At 42.3% G+C, this 15,520-nt stretch overlaps 1 protein-coding gene across 1 annotated transcript in view; it reads left to right on the forward strand.

Annotated features, from left to right (window-relative positions):
* The window catches only part of aopep (aminopeptidase O (putative)), a 70,504-nt gene extending 55,212 nt beyond the window's left edge, over positions 1 to 15,292 (forward strand). Inside the window, exons 14-17 of the mRNA XM_071518317.1 lie at positions 909 to 1,025; positions 5,836 to 5,922; positions 6,054 to 6,202; positions 14,461 to 15,292. Of these exons, the coding sequence (XP_071374418.1) occupies positions 909 to 1,025; positions 5,836 to 5,922; positions 6,054 to 6,194 (345 nt within the window). The 3' untranslated portion in view covers positions 6,195 to 6,202; positions 14,461 to 15,292. The remainder of the gene's footprint in view (positions 1 to 908; positions 1,026 to 5,835; positions 5,923 to 6,053; positions 6,203 to 14,460) is intronic.
* Positions 15,293 to 15,520: the final 228 nt, after the last annotated feature.

Genomic DNA, 15,520 nt, shown 5'->3' on the forward strand with positions numbered 1-15,520 from the left:
AGACGGGTTGTTTCTTTTTGGTTTACCTCAGGATAACACAATCAGTACATGTGCTTCCAAGAAACAACCGTGGGTCTTTCTCATTTCCTGGAAACAACCCTGTGCACGTCTTCTTCCCTCAATAGTCTCACATCATCACCGCTGCAGTCGGGGATTTCATCGCAGTCGTGCAACCTGCAAAGAGAAAATGTTCTAAAAGATGTCGTTTTCTTTGGTGATATGAGTCTCTCAGCTGCGGCAAGCTTTTCCAACAGTGTTGCTCTCTCGCTCTACAATAGGAGGACATTATTGAAAGAGACAACTTCATCGCTCTTTGTTCCTCTCTTTGTTTCACTTTTCATTTCTTCCTCAAACTCTGTTTACCCCCCCCCCACGCTCCACCAAATCCTAACTTTCCCCTGCCAACATCTTTTCAACATCAACATCAACAACATCCTTTTGCCTTTCAAATGATGTTTTTCTAATATTTCCCAGTTGGAAAACACATTCACTTGCTTTACCATATTTATTTAATAACCATTTTCAGCTCTGTTTTATTATGCTGCGGTTGGCTCCGTTTGAAAGCCTGTATTAATTGCCTGATGGATATTGATGTGTTTTTTCATCAAGCCTTCCCAGTGTTGAAAATAAAATGAATCTTGCAGAAAATGAAGTAAATGTAAATGTAAATGTGCTTGTGGGTGGATGTGCAGTATGCAATATGTGTAGAATTTTGCTAGTCTAGATAATTTTGCTAGTTTAGAAGTTGCTGGTGTAATGAATACTTGCAGATGTGTGTGCTTATTACAGGATGATGGGACTTTTTTGCACATAGTATTTAATAATATGCCTTAATGTATTTTTTATGAGAGTGCTTGTATTGGTAGACACTATTAACCCTCGTCCCTATTTTTTTTTTTGTTGCTCAGGTGACATCAGACCAACTAGTGATGCTATTGGAGCTCCTGCTAGAGGAGGCGGAGCTAAGTGTGACAGCACTGTGCATGCTGCAGCGAACCTACAACCTTCAGAAACAAGACGCTGAGGTAACACCACACACCTCACACACACATATATTCACACAAGTACACAGACAAGTCAGCATATACATCTTTCTCTCTTTCACACACGCACGCACATAAAGATTCTGCTACATAATCTCCTCCAATAATAAAAAGTAAAAAAGTTTCCCCTCCCTTCCCATCCCAAGGCACAGGGCTTAGTAGTGTGTAGTAAATTCTGCTGTAATAGCAGCTCTCTTCTTTACAGGCACCATTACTGACTAAATCCCCCAAGTATTCTCTTCATGTTTTAGTACAGCGCAGAGTTCCTTAATGGTACTATTATGGGCTTAGACTTTAATGATGTTTGTGTGTGTGTGTGCGTGTGTGTGTTTGTGTTCTGCAGCTGTGTGTGTTGACGGCTTAAGAGTTCTTTACTGTACCGTGTTGCCTCCGAGTGCAGAAGCGTGAGTGTGAAAACACAGCTGTGGTAGAGTCTGTAAACTGTCCACGCTAACCTCCATCATTAACACATGCCTTGTCTTGAAAAGAAAAATTTGATACATATTTCCTTTTTTACGAGTGCTTATTAATTATATGAGCTGTTTTGTTGGGGGATTAATGTATATTAGAGAGCTCAGATGTTCTATTGTACAGTGCCCCTAAAGTTATACTGAATCCAGACATTTAAATTAATATTTAAAGACATTTTTACATACCTTCCAAATACTCAGACTACTCATTCAATTACAGATTTACAAAAGAAGTATTTTGCTTCTAATTTCAAATTTTGAAAGTGTTTCTGTCAATTCATTAGTGGGAATCTGAAAACTGAAAAGGATAAAACAAAACAAAAACACATAGTACTCACTTCTTTAGGTTGTTGCGTTGTTTTTAATGTAATTCATTCAACCTTGTGGTTACAGAACTGAGACAACTTTGAGTTTGGCCTTGGGTCCAGGTTCAGTTTTAGAATGTCCCTCCCTGGCCTCTGTAGTCGGGCTGCCTGGCAGACCAAAGGAGTTTCTCATTTGCAATTTCCAGGAAAAACTTTCAGTGTTTGCTAAAAATATACAGGGCCATTATGCACATACTCATGCATGTGAACGAACACACACACACACACACATGCACGTGCACATGTACACGCACCTGTCTGAAGGCAATGGTCCAGCCCTAATGTTAGTAATCTCATTCAGAAGAGGTTAATCACCTACGTCTCTCCTTATAAATGTGGCCATTTATTCTCTCTCTCCATTTCCCCCTCTCTTGCTCTCTCCCTCTGTCTCTGTTTCCCTCTCTCTCTCGCCCATTACTTAGCTTTTCTTTGTCTGTTACCACATCCTCTCCAGAAGATTGATGATGAATTTGTTTGAAAGTCTTGGATAAATACAGGACTGAGTGCAGGGTGGCCTCTATGGACCCGGACTGTTTACCTCATAGAGAATGAGAGCTTTCCAGAGTGGATGAATATTGGATTATAAGAATGACTCTTATGTTTGTGAAAGGCAGTTAATAATACATCAACTCACAATGTATTGTGATAAGACAAAACACAACATGCATTGTGAACCTGAAAGATGTATTGTATTATCTGTCATTGTAGCATACGGCTAACGTCAACTGAGTGACAATCTTTCACAATTATTATCATCAAGATTTCATGCCACAATAACAAGATATTTTCTTCTTCATCTATTCAGTCCATCTTATTGAAGAAAGGAATTGCTAGCCTAGACTAATCCATTAATAAGCTAACTTCTCATCACTTTGTCTTCATTTGAGATATTATGGCGATTGTATTGTGTATCCCCTATATGGTATGGCATGCTGTTACAAACTGTTACCCCACCAGTTAATGCTGTATTGTACATACTGTATCTCAGTCAGAGCTGTGAAGGAGTTTGTGAATTTAATGTGGTGTGGAGAATAGCGTGCAAGCATTAGTTAAAGTTTCTGTGTGTGTTTTTGCGTGCATATGTGTGCGAGAGCGACAGGAAATATGTGAATGACCACGAATATGCGTGCAGTGGGACCGCTGTGTGAACGGTGTGAGTGACCATGAATACGTGTGTGAGTGTGTCTGCGAGCAGGAGCATGTGTTTGCATGTATGAGAGGGAGTGCGTGACTTTGGCTCACTTCCTTTCATATGAGCCTCATGTGATGTGTGATACTGTGTGCCTGTGCGTGCGTGAGCGTGTGTGCGTGCACTTGTGTTAGTGTGTGTGTGTGTGTGTGTGTGTGTGTGTGTAGTCGAAGGCCATCTGTCGGTCAAGCACACAGGACATATTGTACCATTGTGGCTTCTTGCTGCCTACGTTAGGTTTACCCCTCCGATCCCTGGACCTCATCAAGCTCTGTCTGGTAACACGTGGAGTTGAGGAGACAAAGGAAAATGAAAAAAGGGTAATTAAGATTGAACCAAGGAGTGTCTAAGATGAAAGGTATTGGAGTAAGAAACAAACATAATGAAAGAAAGAACGAATGAATGGATGAATAATGACCTCTCTTGCCACTATAGTACAGGTTCTGTACGCTACATTGAGGCATGCTTTAGTTTCGACAGCACATGCTGCTTTTCACTCCTTATTGCAGTAGGTTAAGGATGACATACTGTTTACAGTACTTTTCCACACTTGGGCCTGAAGGTGCAGTGTTATATGAGACAGCAGGTCAAGTGCCCATGCTGGTATATGTGGACACGTCACATAAACCAGCGCATCTGCACTACGCACTACTTGCATGCTTGTGTGTGTGTGTGTATGTGTGTGAGATGCATGAGTGTGTTGATCATGGTAAGTGCAAGCACACATACAGTATATGTGAATATTTGCAGCGTTTGTGTGTGTGTGTGTGTGTGGGGGGGGGGGGGGGGGGGAGCAGTAATAAATGAAGGAATGTCGCTGTGTAATTGCATGTGCTGTCAGAGAGAGGGGCCCAGGAAGGGAGGAAAGAGAGAGTAAAGGGGAGGTAAGGAGAGGTGCACCAGGCAGCTGCTCCGCCCCGGGGCTCTCCCCAGGAATGTAACCCAGCACAGGGAACAGCTGCTGGGGCTACGCAGGCCAGAAGGGCAGGGCTGGCACCAGAGGGTACAGAGATACACACACACACACACACACACACACACACACATACACACACACTCCCACATTCATGAATGCACAGTATAGAGACACATATCCTTGTTCCCATGCAGGCGAAGGGGAGAGTAGCCTGTTAACTGATGCCCTATACTTTCTGTCATGCATGCTTTGGGATTTTTTAAGTCTTCCGGTATGTGTGGAAATAAATAATAGTGGAAAAGACAACATGGACGTAAGGAGATTTTTTTAATTTGTCAAAAGAGAGAGATAAGAGCAGACGGCCGGAAAGAAGAGGGGGATAGAAGAGAGAGTAAGAGGAGAAGAGAAAGCCCTTCTGAGGCCAATTAAACTCATGTTTATTTAGCAGGTTGCAGAGGTAATGGGTGGATTCAAATGTGGCTGTCGTCAATGGAGCGTTGCTCAGTCTCCTTTCTAATGCTGCATAAACAAGTGGAAGGCAGAACAACTCTCCGGGCACAACACACACACACACAGACACACACAAACTGACAATCAAAAAGCTCCCATTAAGAAGAGTGTGCACATACGGACAGCACTTGGCTAGATCCACTTAGCTACATTTTAACATTTATAGAAGCAGAGCACTTTGCTGTTGAAATGTTGAATATGAAGCCAACACAACACTGTAGTTAGATCCAACCCATGAGCTGTCGCGGGCTAAGAGAATCAATCCCAAAGAATCCCACGCTTGGTCACTGTACTCCCCAAAGGACTAGTTTATTATCCTGAGTATGTGGAGATAGTTATGGAGGAGATTGGAACACCCACGGAAAAAAACAGCCAAGGGAAGACTGCCGGGCTTTAAAGTGTTTGACAGTGCTTTAAAGCATTTTCCATCTTCATCTTTTTATCGCTCTTTTGCCTTTTTCATCCCTCTCCCTCTTTCTCCTTCTCTTTCTTCTACTCTCTCACAAACACACTTGGAAGTATGCAAGAGTGCATCGACGGACACATGCATATGCACGCATACACACACACACACGCACACACACCACAGATGATGGGGGATGATGGTTGAGGCGGGGACAGAACCAGTCTCTGATCTCCCCTGTAACCGCGGCAACAGAGCTCCTATTGATCCTCTGGGAGAAAGGCCAGGCATCGGCTTACACACACACACACATACACACACACCCACACACACACAAATACAGTACAAACACACGTATGCACACTTATTGTGAACACACAGATGCACATAGTAAGAAAAATGGTTTGCCTTTTAATCATGATGAACTTTAAATTGAGCTATTTTCCTTCACATCAGTTTAATCCTAACATCCTCGATAAATCTGTTCATTATCAGTGGAGCAGCTTCCAGCTATTTCTCTCAACTCGTCAGTCTTTTGTCTTTTGTTACTGGCATTGGGACTTGTTCATGTTCATATATTTGGCCAAGATCACAGGAATAAGATTTTGTCACTGTCTTCCACAATGACATCTTTTTAGGAACTGATCAAATCAAAGCTGATGTATTTTTCCATCGACGCCATCCTGCATTTGGATCATTTACAATCGGTTTTATAAATGGTTCAGCTTGGTGCAAGGCTTATGATCCTCTTTCCACATGCAGGGGAAAGAAAAGTCACCTGTCAAATGTATTAATAAAGAAAATGACACAGTATGATTTTGCAGGACAAATGGTTAGTGGTTAGTGAATTGTGTTTAAAAGTGAATTGTGTTGAAGAGTAAATTACCCTTTTAACTTCATATTTGTATTTCTTATTCCATTTTTTTTTCTCTCTCTCAGGTCAGGCACCGCTGGTGTGAGCTGGTGGTCAAACATGGGTATTCCAAGGCTTACAGAGATGTGGAACACTTCCTGGTTCATGACCAAGTAAATACACACAACTGTTGAACATTCATCCTGTATGATATAAAGAAAAACACACATATTTTAGAACATACAGTATATTCTGACTGAGAAAAGACTTAAATCAATTGATTGTGTGTGTGTGTGTGTTCCAGGCCATGGGTGTGTATCTGTACGGGGAGCTGATGGTACAGGAAAACGCAAAGCAGCAGGCTCTGGCCCAGCATTGTCTCTCATTGGTCCAGGAAGAGATGGACCAATCAGCACGCAAAGTGGTGGAGAAGATGGTCTTATGACATCGCAGGTGAATCTCATTCTGAACTGTCATTGGCTAAAACAGGGTTGCTATCTGTTCCATTCATCTAATGTCACAGTGTGGGCATATTGTGTTCCTCTGTGTCCATTTCATTCCCCGGTTAAATTCAGTTGGTGACGACAAAGTGAATGAAAGCAAACTTTAATTTCCCTTTCCTTGGCACTTTCATTCCTTTTTATCCCAAAATCAACAATAAGTGTCAAGTCCCATTTCAACTTCCCTTTCTCTTGGGGGAGCTATCGTTTCATCAGAGGCACAATGTGTTTTATATGGAATTATATTGACAGGCCCAGGTCAGCACAGAACTGAAAAGTCCCTCTGCTCAAATTGGGGCATTTAACTTAAGCTGAATCAGTAACTTAAATATTCTTTGTGTAGGATTATGGAACAGTAGCCCCGGTGATCTGCTCGGGGCTTTCATTTGCTCCATATCCAGAGTTCAATTTGCAGCAAAATGCCTTTCAATAGGCTGGTGAGTTTCACTTTAAACATTGTGGGGAAAAGAAGTAAGGAAACACCAATATAAAGCAGCTTGCATGCTGTAGAATGTAGCAGCAGTGTTTCACAGATACGTTAAGAGAAAATCCTACGTGATACTTACTGTTCAGAATCATTTAAACATGGGCCTTTGAGATGGCAATTGGAAACAGCCCGATTGTTATTCATCTTCTGCTCGTCTTGTTTTAAACATTTCTACATTTTAGAAATACAATATGTTGATCTGCTATCTAACTCTTTTACTCTGAGATGGCCTCTGTAAAAGAAACCTTTGTGTTGGATCGATCCTGGACAGTCCACCCTCGAGTCACTTGGCTACCTAGACTGCACATTCCTTTCTGAGCCCACTGTGTGTGTGTGTGTGTGTGTGTGTGTGTGTGTGTGTGTGTGTGTGTGTGTGTGTGTGTGTGTGTGTGTGTGTGTGTGTGGTGTGTGTGTGTGTAGACTCAGAATGGGGCCTTTTCCGTGGTTTCACAGCAGCGCCGTCAGGATGTGTTTGTCAGAGAAGGAATTTGGGAATGTGTTCCTCAAACAAACGAGACAGAGAGGAGAGAAAAAGAGAGAGAACGGGTCAGCGAGCGTTTTCTGAGGGGCTCAGGAGAGTCTCCTCTTGAGTGGGGCGATTTTTACACTGTTTACCCTGAAATTCCTCCTTTCTGTGTGTGTGTGTGTGTGTGCCCACTGGGCTTTTGGGATTCTCAAAACAGTGAGGGGTTTATTGGTCACTTCCCTCCTGAATGAGGGGAAGAGAGAAATTTATGGTTTAGACAGACAGAAAGTAAGAAAAGGGAGGAAGAAAAAGAGCGGAAGGGAGGAATGGAGGGAAGACAAGTCTCTTTGAAGGTGGTGATCTTTTCATAGGAGTCCTGCCATTACTCTAACCTTTGAATGATGAGAGCAGGCCATTAAACTGATCTCCTCCTGACAATCTAACTGTTGTAATCGAACTATCCTATACTCTAAGCTGTTGTTAACTTGAAACAATAAATTAGTATATTATGAATAGGATGCTATAGTACAGAATAGTACAATTAACCTGGTTAATAATATGGTCTGTCCTTTCTAAACTTATATTTTTGGAAACATCTAACTAAAATGCCTTCCGCTTTTTGTTTTTATTTTCAGCCAACTGCATCTTATTTTGCATGCATTTTAAAGGATAAGGCCGGTGTTTTTTAATGCATTGCTTACGTCAACAAATCCTATGAAAATAACAAAATCAACAATGCGTTTGCTCTACTCAGGTTACTTTCTGACTTCCCATGTACTGTTTTTAGCCATCACCCAGAAGTCATTGGCTCCAATTGTAAGCTAAAAACCTTGAAATACAGCTCACAAAGACATAGTTTCAATGTTAAAAATCGCTAACTGTTACCACGAAAACTCAGGCTGTTGTAGTTATTACCAAATTAAATTAAAATGGGAACAAATTCTTCATTACGCCGGGGACTATTTTCGGTGCTACGGAACTACTTTCCTGAGATTGCAAAGTGTTTACAGCCGGCTTATTAAGTTGTTTGAGGAAAAAGTCGGCTGGTCCGGTGCATCATGATGATGAAATATGCTGCCCAGAGCAACGGCATGGCTCTTTGATGTGTTTTTAATCTTTTTTTTAATACAATGGAGTTCTATGGCTCCTGGGACATGGCTTCATTGGGCACCGGCTACATGGACGAGACTTGTTGGCAAAACAAAATCATTGCTGATTTTGTTATTTTCATAGGATTTGTTGATGGTAAGCAATGCATTAAAAAACACCGGCCTTATCCTTTAAGTAAGATTTTGGCAAAATGCATGTATGGCTAATCTTTTTTTTCCAGAATAAGTTTGGGGGACTATTCTACTTTCTTCATGACCTACCTTTGGGTCCAGACCTAGCCTTTAAAAAAACACTAGCCATGTTATTATCTAGTATGTCCCCATCCGGTGAGTATTAGTCCATATAAGACTGCAGTGACCTTGGTAGACAGTGGATGTGTCAGGAGGCACTGCTAAATACTTGTCCACATCAACCTGAGTGACTTACAGTGCTAAATCCTTTTTCAGGCTGTGACCAAGCCACTACAAGACAGGCTTTTATCTTCAGACACACACACGTACGCGCATACACACACACATGCACACAGAAAGAGACAGCTTTATGCATTTGCACAGGATGTGAAAGGCTTTCCAGGCATCTGGCTCGCTCCTGATAAATCTCTCTGACACACACACACACACACACAACACAACACAACACAACACACCACACACATACATTGCCCTATCTGTCTGTGCCCGCAGATCTCTTGTCATCATCCCTCACTCCCTCACTCCACCTCCCTGTGGAGTCTCAATACAAGTACAAGGGAATGGAATAGAATGGCAAAAGAAAAGAATAGAAAAGAGCGTTTTAGAGATTAATCTCCCATCTTTTGCCATTGTTTCCCCGTTGGCTTGAACCAAACGAGCCTCTGTAAACATCAATGGATCATGCTGGTCAAGTCAGCTCAGATCCAAATCGCTCTCCAATTAAAATGATGGATGAACCATCGCCCTCCCTGTTTTTTCATATTGCACTGTGGGGAGATGGATTTATGTTTCACTGCTCGGTTTGTGTTCCCTCATCGTCCTTTCTTAAGTAGAGTACTCCTGCCTGTAGCCCCGACACGCTTGCACTCACATACACATGCTTGCACACACACACACACACACACACACACACACACACACACACACACGCGCACGCACACAGAGCACAGTACAGTGGGATTAGGCTGAGGCGGGCTCAGAGGGTTTTAACTGAAAACAACATGTCTGTCAGGGTGTGCTCCCTGCTCTGTGTTTTTAAAGGAGAAGGGTGGTCTCTCCCCGTCTTTCTTCCTCCCCACTCGCTCCCTCGTTCTTTTCTTCCCCCGGTACATGCCTCTGGAATCCCTCTTGATCCGCTTAATGAGGGGCATATCGCCGGTGTAGCCGAGCGTGGCGAATGGGAGAGGAGGAGAGGGGTAACCAAGGAAATAGTGAGAGAGGGAGAGAGGATCTACAGGTCTGGTCTTTCATGTCAGCATGCTGAGTGAAAGAGAGAGAGCGAGAGAGCGAGGAGAGAAAGTTAGTTGTGGGTCTTGTGGGTTTGTGGCGTGCTGGCGGAGAGACTGGGGATAGACGGAGGGATGTAGGTAGAGAGAGAGAGAGAGAAGATCTTGTTCTTTCATGTCTGGGCTGTGAGGGTTCCTGGCGTGCTGATTTGTGACTTATGATAAAATCACATTGCCAGGGATTACCACACAGCCCTGACCCAGCCGGCTGCCATGGCAACCAGGGGCCCCACACACACACACACACACACACACACTCACACACACACACGCCCCAGAAACTCAAACTAAAGAAGACATGATTATCTAAGAGTGTGTGATTCTTTGTGGTTGAGGCCCTGGTCGAGTGCAGTTGATGATTTGGAAGTACGGAACAAAAAAAAGGATGATGTGGGTGCCAGAGGGTCTGATGTGCGCGCGTGGGTGTTTGTAAGAATGTGTGTGTGTGTGTGTGCGTGCGTGTGTCAGTCAGCCAGACAGGTTGTGTAACCTCTCTCCAGCCAGGTACAGAGCTTAGCTGATTGGTGAACAGTGATTGATCTCCTCTTTGTTCACAGTGGCTAAGTTCTGCCCCTGAGGAGAGCATGACCCAGACAACCAGACAAAGAAAGAAAGAACAACAGTAAATGGGTGAAAAGAGAGAGAGACCCTGGGGTCCAACTCGTCCCATGTTGCTGTAGATTTACACAATGGTGTGTGTGTGTGTGTGCGTTTGTGCGTGTGTGTGCACATAGTTGAGCCTTATTTTTCACAGCTCACTTGTCTAGCGTGTGCTTAGACATTTCTGTGTTACAGCCCCCCCCCCCTTCTTTTCTCCTTTCTCACTCATTTGTCCTCCCTCCACTACCCTGCTTCCTCTTACCTCTCTGGCCTTTCCTCCAACCTGCCCTCTTATCTCCTCACTCTTCGCCCTTAATCTTCCCCTCCTCTCCTCCCTCTCTCTCTCCTTTCTCCCCTCCACCTTTGCTTCACTCCGGTCTACCGAACCACTCTTCTCTTCTCTTCTCTCCCCCCATTTTATTCTCACCCTCCAGTCTGTCTCTTGTATATATCTCTAACAATTTTTCCACTGAGACATTCTCACTCGCAAGAATTTAACCGATGCCTCCTCACAAATTCGAAATGCTGTGCAATGTTACTAATTAGCTCCACGCTACGCTCTCCTGCTTTGCCTGTTGTTCTTTTTCCTCCTTTCATCTTTTCTCCCTCCGTCTCTATTTCCTCCCCCCTTTTTGGTCGCCTTTACTTTTTCTCTCTCCTGCTGTTCTTTGCCTATCTCTGTCTATCTCTTTCTGGTTATGCACTATGAAAGCCATTCCTGCGGATGATGTTGGGTACACACTCTGTAGTGTTAGTGACGGTGAGAGCCAGATACCTCAGGAGAGAGACAGGCTGACTGTAGCTCCTGTACTAATGAGGCCTGGGGAGACCCGAACGCCGCTAATGCTGCTGACAGCCATTCCATCAGTCCTGGAGCAGTGGCCACCATCATCATCACCATCATCCTCATCATCATCCTCCTCTACATTGCGATCATTCTCTCTAATTTGCAGCAGGCACTCTTGACTCTTGCTCAGTGAACAGTTTGACATACCCAGCAGTAAGAGTTTTGAGATGCAGTGTGGTATCTGAAAACACTCATCACAAAAGTTCAACAGGGCCTGCAGCAAATCAGTACTCAGAATCATCCTTTAAGCACTTAAAGCACTTCGGGTTTTGAACTTGGTATCATTTTGGCAGTGAAAAGGGCATCTGTGCATCCCTGGTTGATATGTATTGATTTCTGATCTAATCTCAGCCTGAGGTAGCCAAGTTACAGAGATCCATAAAGGAGATGGATTCTCATAGAACACATTCCCACACTGTGAAGGAAAAACAAGGCTGAGGCTTCAACGATGGAAATCTTGTTAAGATTTTAGAGATCGGAGCTGGCCTTTGTTTAGGGATGTCAATCTCATTTTATTGGCGCAGTATTCTTTTCCTACAGTGGATTTATTTCTTGCTATACGCCTCAGTTTAACATTGTCTTGTCTCAAATAGGAGAAACAGAAACCTGTGATCTGTAAAACACCCACTGATATAAACGAAAGCAGGAATTCTCAATTGGGTTACACCACACGCTTTGTTTGCATGTGTGACAGAGTGTACCGTGGGAGGGTTCCCAAATTAGCCAAGATGAGGTTAACAAAACGATGTAAACTATGGCATCTGCTTACAAGACAAACAACATTCTCAGCAACGTCAGCAGGTTTAACATGCAAGTTTATATTTACTGTGTATTTGTCATCAACAAAATGTCATCAACTCTGGATCTGTCCAGAATTACCCTAAAAATAGAATATGTTTTGGAATGCAGTTGTTGTAGACTGACACTATTAAACAACAATCTCCCTATACATCATTCTAACAAACAAAAAGTCTCTCACAAAAACAAACTCCTGCCAACTGCACTCATTAGCCAACATCCAAGTTGTCAGCAACTCTGCAGCAGGTCTGCATGGAAAGAATCATGATATATGATTGAGACCAGTAAGTCTCAAATACTGACCCACCAAAACGGACTATTCTATAAACTTTGCTATGAACTCGGGTATCAGCCATCGTATTATACTGGACATATTTCATAATCAACTTTTATACCAGCTAATTGTAATGCAAAGCTCTTATCGTTCTGAACTGAAAGGTCCCTAATCAAAACAGTGACAGATGGTTGAGAATGTATTTTAAAACTGGTCATTCTAGCCTTTTGGCAAATCAGAATATTAACAGTGAGGAGGTATTATAGCGCTCTATATTCACGCCGACAAAATGGCGACTAAACGAGGACAGATGTGTGAATTAGAAATGAGGGCCATGTGGAGCCTGCCATTTTTAGACCTATATTTAGGGCCTGTTAAAAGAGTAATGACCATCAAAGGCCTGTAAAAGAGAGGAATTGCCATCAGAGCCCGTATCTAAAAGGTGATTTATTACACTCTAATGGGAAGGAAATGGTGCTCTGCACATCAAAGGATAAAGCAACATTGTATAAAGACACCAAAAATAAACTTTTTTGCCCCACACTGCCCACACCCTCTTTTCTTCATGCTATAAGTAAACTTGACTGATTATCTCTTTAATGTCAAGTGTATTTTGGGGAGCTGTTCCAGGGTTTGGATTACATTGTATTTCAAAGTATATGTCAGCAACGTTTTGAGTTTTCAGTAGTGTAACATGCATGCATGCTTCTGAGAGAAAATGCTGGGATTTGATTTTGAGGAAATTATAGATATTTTTTATGACTGGTTTCATTCCTAAAATAGTCCCTTAGCCTTTTTTTTACCGACAATATACCAACAATTTTGGCTAACTATAGCTATATGCAACTATAGCTATATGTAGCTGAGCTTCTTCAAGTCACCCAGCAGTGGTCTGGCTGACACTGGCAGTGAGGTTTCCTCCATGTCAATCACACATTTTCACCAGCTAGTGTCGTCCAGCAGTCCTAACAGTTTAAATGGACCCAGTGTGGTTTCTCATGGGTTTGGCCCAGAGACACTTCCTGATACACATCCTGAGTTGGCGTTGTATTTTGCTTCATTACAGGCATTGCAAAAAAAAAAGTGGTAGCCAATGATTGCTTTATGAGAGAGAGAGAGATCGGTAGATAGAAAGAAAAGACTTGGGCTTGGCCTCCTGTGCCTACTGAGCTGATAATCAGTCCTATAGAACCACTGGCTCAGTTCAGCAGGAACAGGAGTTCAGTTCACTCTCCACCGATCCAGAACCAGAACCACACACTACTGGTCCCAACAGACAGGCTTCCCTGTACTGAGGGACCAGATTGAGAATGTGTGGTGTGCTATGTATCTACATACAAAACCTCTATTGTGCATTTACGTCTCAGTCAACTTAGTTAATTATTGTTTATTTTAATTATTGTAATTTCTTTTTCAGGATTTCATGGAAAATGATCACATCTGTGGCATCACTGTATTCACACAGCATGCACATTGTTGTCTGATAAACACTAGTTTTCAGGAGACCACTTTGCAAGGGTTGAAGTAACTAATTACATTTACTGTATTTGAATAGCTTTTTTGTGTACTTTTTTGAGTATTTTTGAGTAAAGTCAGTAATTTTACTTTTACTTAAGTACATTCTTACTGAATCATTGTACTTAGCTACATTTTAAATCACATCCATTACAGAGGACAAATTTTGTGGCTCTCCATAAGCAACAGAAACTGGAACATCGGAAATTGGACAATTCAGAGCCATTTGCAGTGAACAATCAGTCAGCAAAGAAGAGAAGAGTAATCTGGCTTTACTTTGTGCACTTTATTATGTAATTTCCAATTAAAATAATCTAGTTTGAACTCTGTCCTCTTGTCCTTTTAGAATTGCATGGAAAAGGTCATATCTAACAACGTTCTCTTTTCTAAAAAGTTGATAGTTGGCTAAGAGTCAATCATTAGTTGGGGACAATCCTGCCACATACTGTACCTACACATCTGTTTTGAATTTCTTTGGCTTTTGGACCATGCAAGATAATCAAAACCGGATTATTTGTCTGTAATGGATGTACAATCGTTTATGTTTATCTTCAAATCAGATGGATACGCAGGATTGTAGACTGTAGACTACCAAATGTTCAGTAACGCTCCAATTTACATTTCCTTTCTTTCCCAGGTTGTCGGCTGCAGACGGAGATGACAGGAGCTTGGCACAGGAGGCTCACAAGGATCCAGCACTCACCTCCTCTCCCTCTGTAGGAGAAGAGACGCTGCAAAATCACCAGCAACTCACACAGACTGTACAGCCTCACTCAGCAGTGTGAACACCAGAAGGCTGCACTTACTCAATAGCTGAGGCCAATTGGCAAGGTTTAGAGCACAGCAGTACTATTCATTGAAGTCTAAAGAAGTGGCTAGTGTGTATGAATATGTGTCTAACCATACAACCTGCTCCCAATAATGATACACAGTCGTTCAGTAGGTGTTGGTGATTGCACTACTGCTTTGATCAGATAGGACCTTACCCATAACTTTCCTCCGTCTGTGTTCCTGGAGTGAAATGAGGTGAGGCAACAGGGACAGAGAGAGATTTCATGGATAAAGACACTGCGTCTCCGTCTATGTTTAATACTAGTGTGTGTTTCTGTGAGGGTGTGTGTGCACACATACGTGTGCGTAGGTGCAAGTGCATGTCTGTTTAGTCTGAGGCTATGATCTGGTTCTAAGAGTTTAGACTGGAAATACTTTCAGGTGAGTCATGTTTTCATACATAACAAATTACTTCACTCTGCCCTGTAATCACTGGCATTGGAAAATATACAAGACCTGGTCTGTTCTCAGGGCATTTCTGTACTTGTAAATTATGTTTTTCGTAATTGCTTTGCCAACGTATAATAATGACCGGTCAATTTTGTTTTACTCAGAATATTTAGTTTTTTTTAGAGAACCTTTTTTTATATGATGTTCATTTGAAGTAGCACAATAAAAATATTTGATCCAAAAATTAATGCATGACTTTTATTTATGCTTATTCTGTAACTGGTAGGAAATTCTTCTTCCCTGGGCTGTGACAAAATTCAATCTTCTGATAAAGGGACAAAATCCAGCGGTTTGATGAAGCTGTCCACACGATGCGTTTTTATCCAGACACAGGCGGTATTGAAATGGCTTGCGTGTGCACTGAACATCAGCAAGTGCCTCACTCATATTCTTGGATTTTATCTGCAACTCAGTAG

Source organism: Centroberyx affinis, unplaced genomic scaffold (assembly GCF_046629955.1).
Source record: "Centroberyx affinis isolate AG114_WGS23_722 - 3 ecotype Tasmania unplaced genomic scaffold, CSIRO-AGI_Caff_v1 ptg000563l_1, whole genome shotgun sequence".
In the NCBI taxonomy this organism is placed as follows: domain Eukaryota; kingdom Metazoa; phylum Chordata; class Actinopteri; order Beryciformes; family Berycidae; genus Centroberyx; species Centroberyx affinis.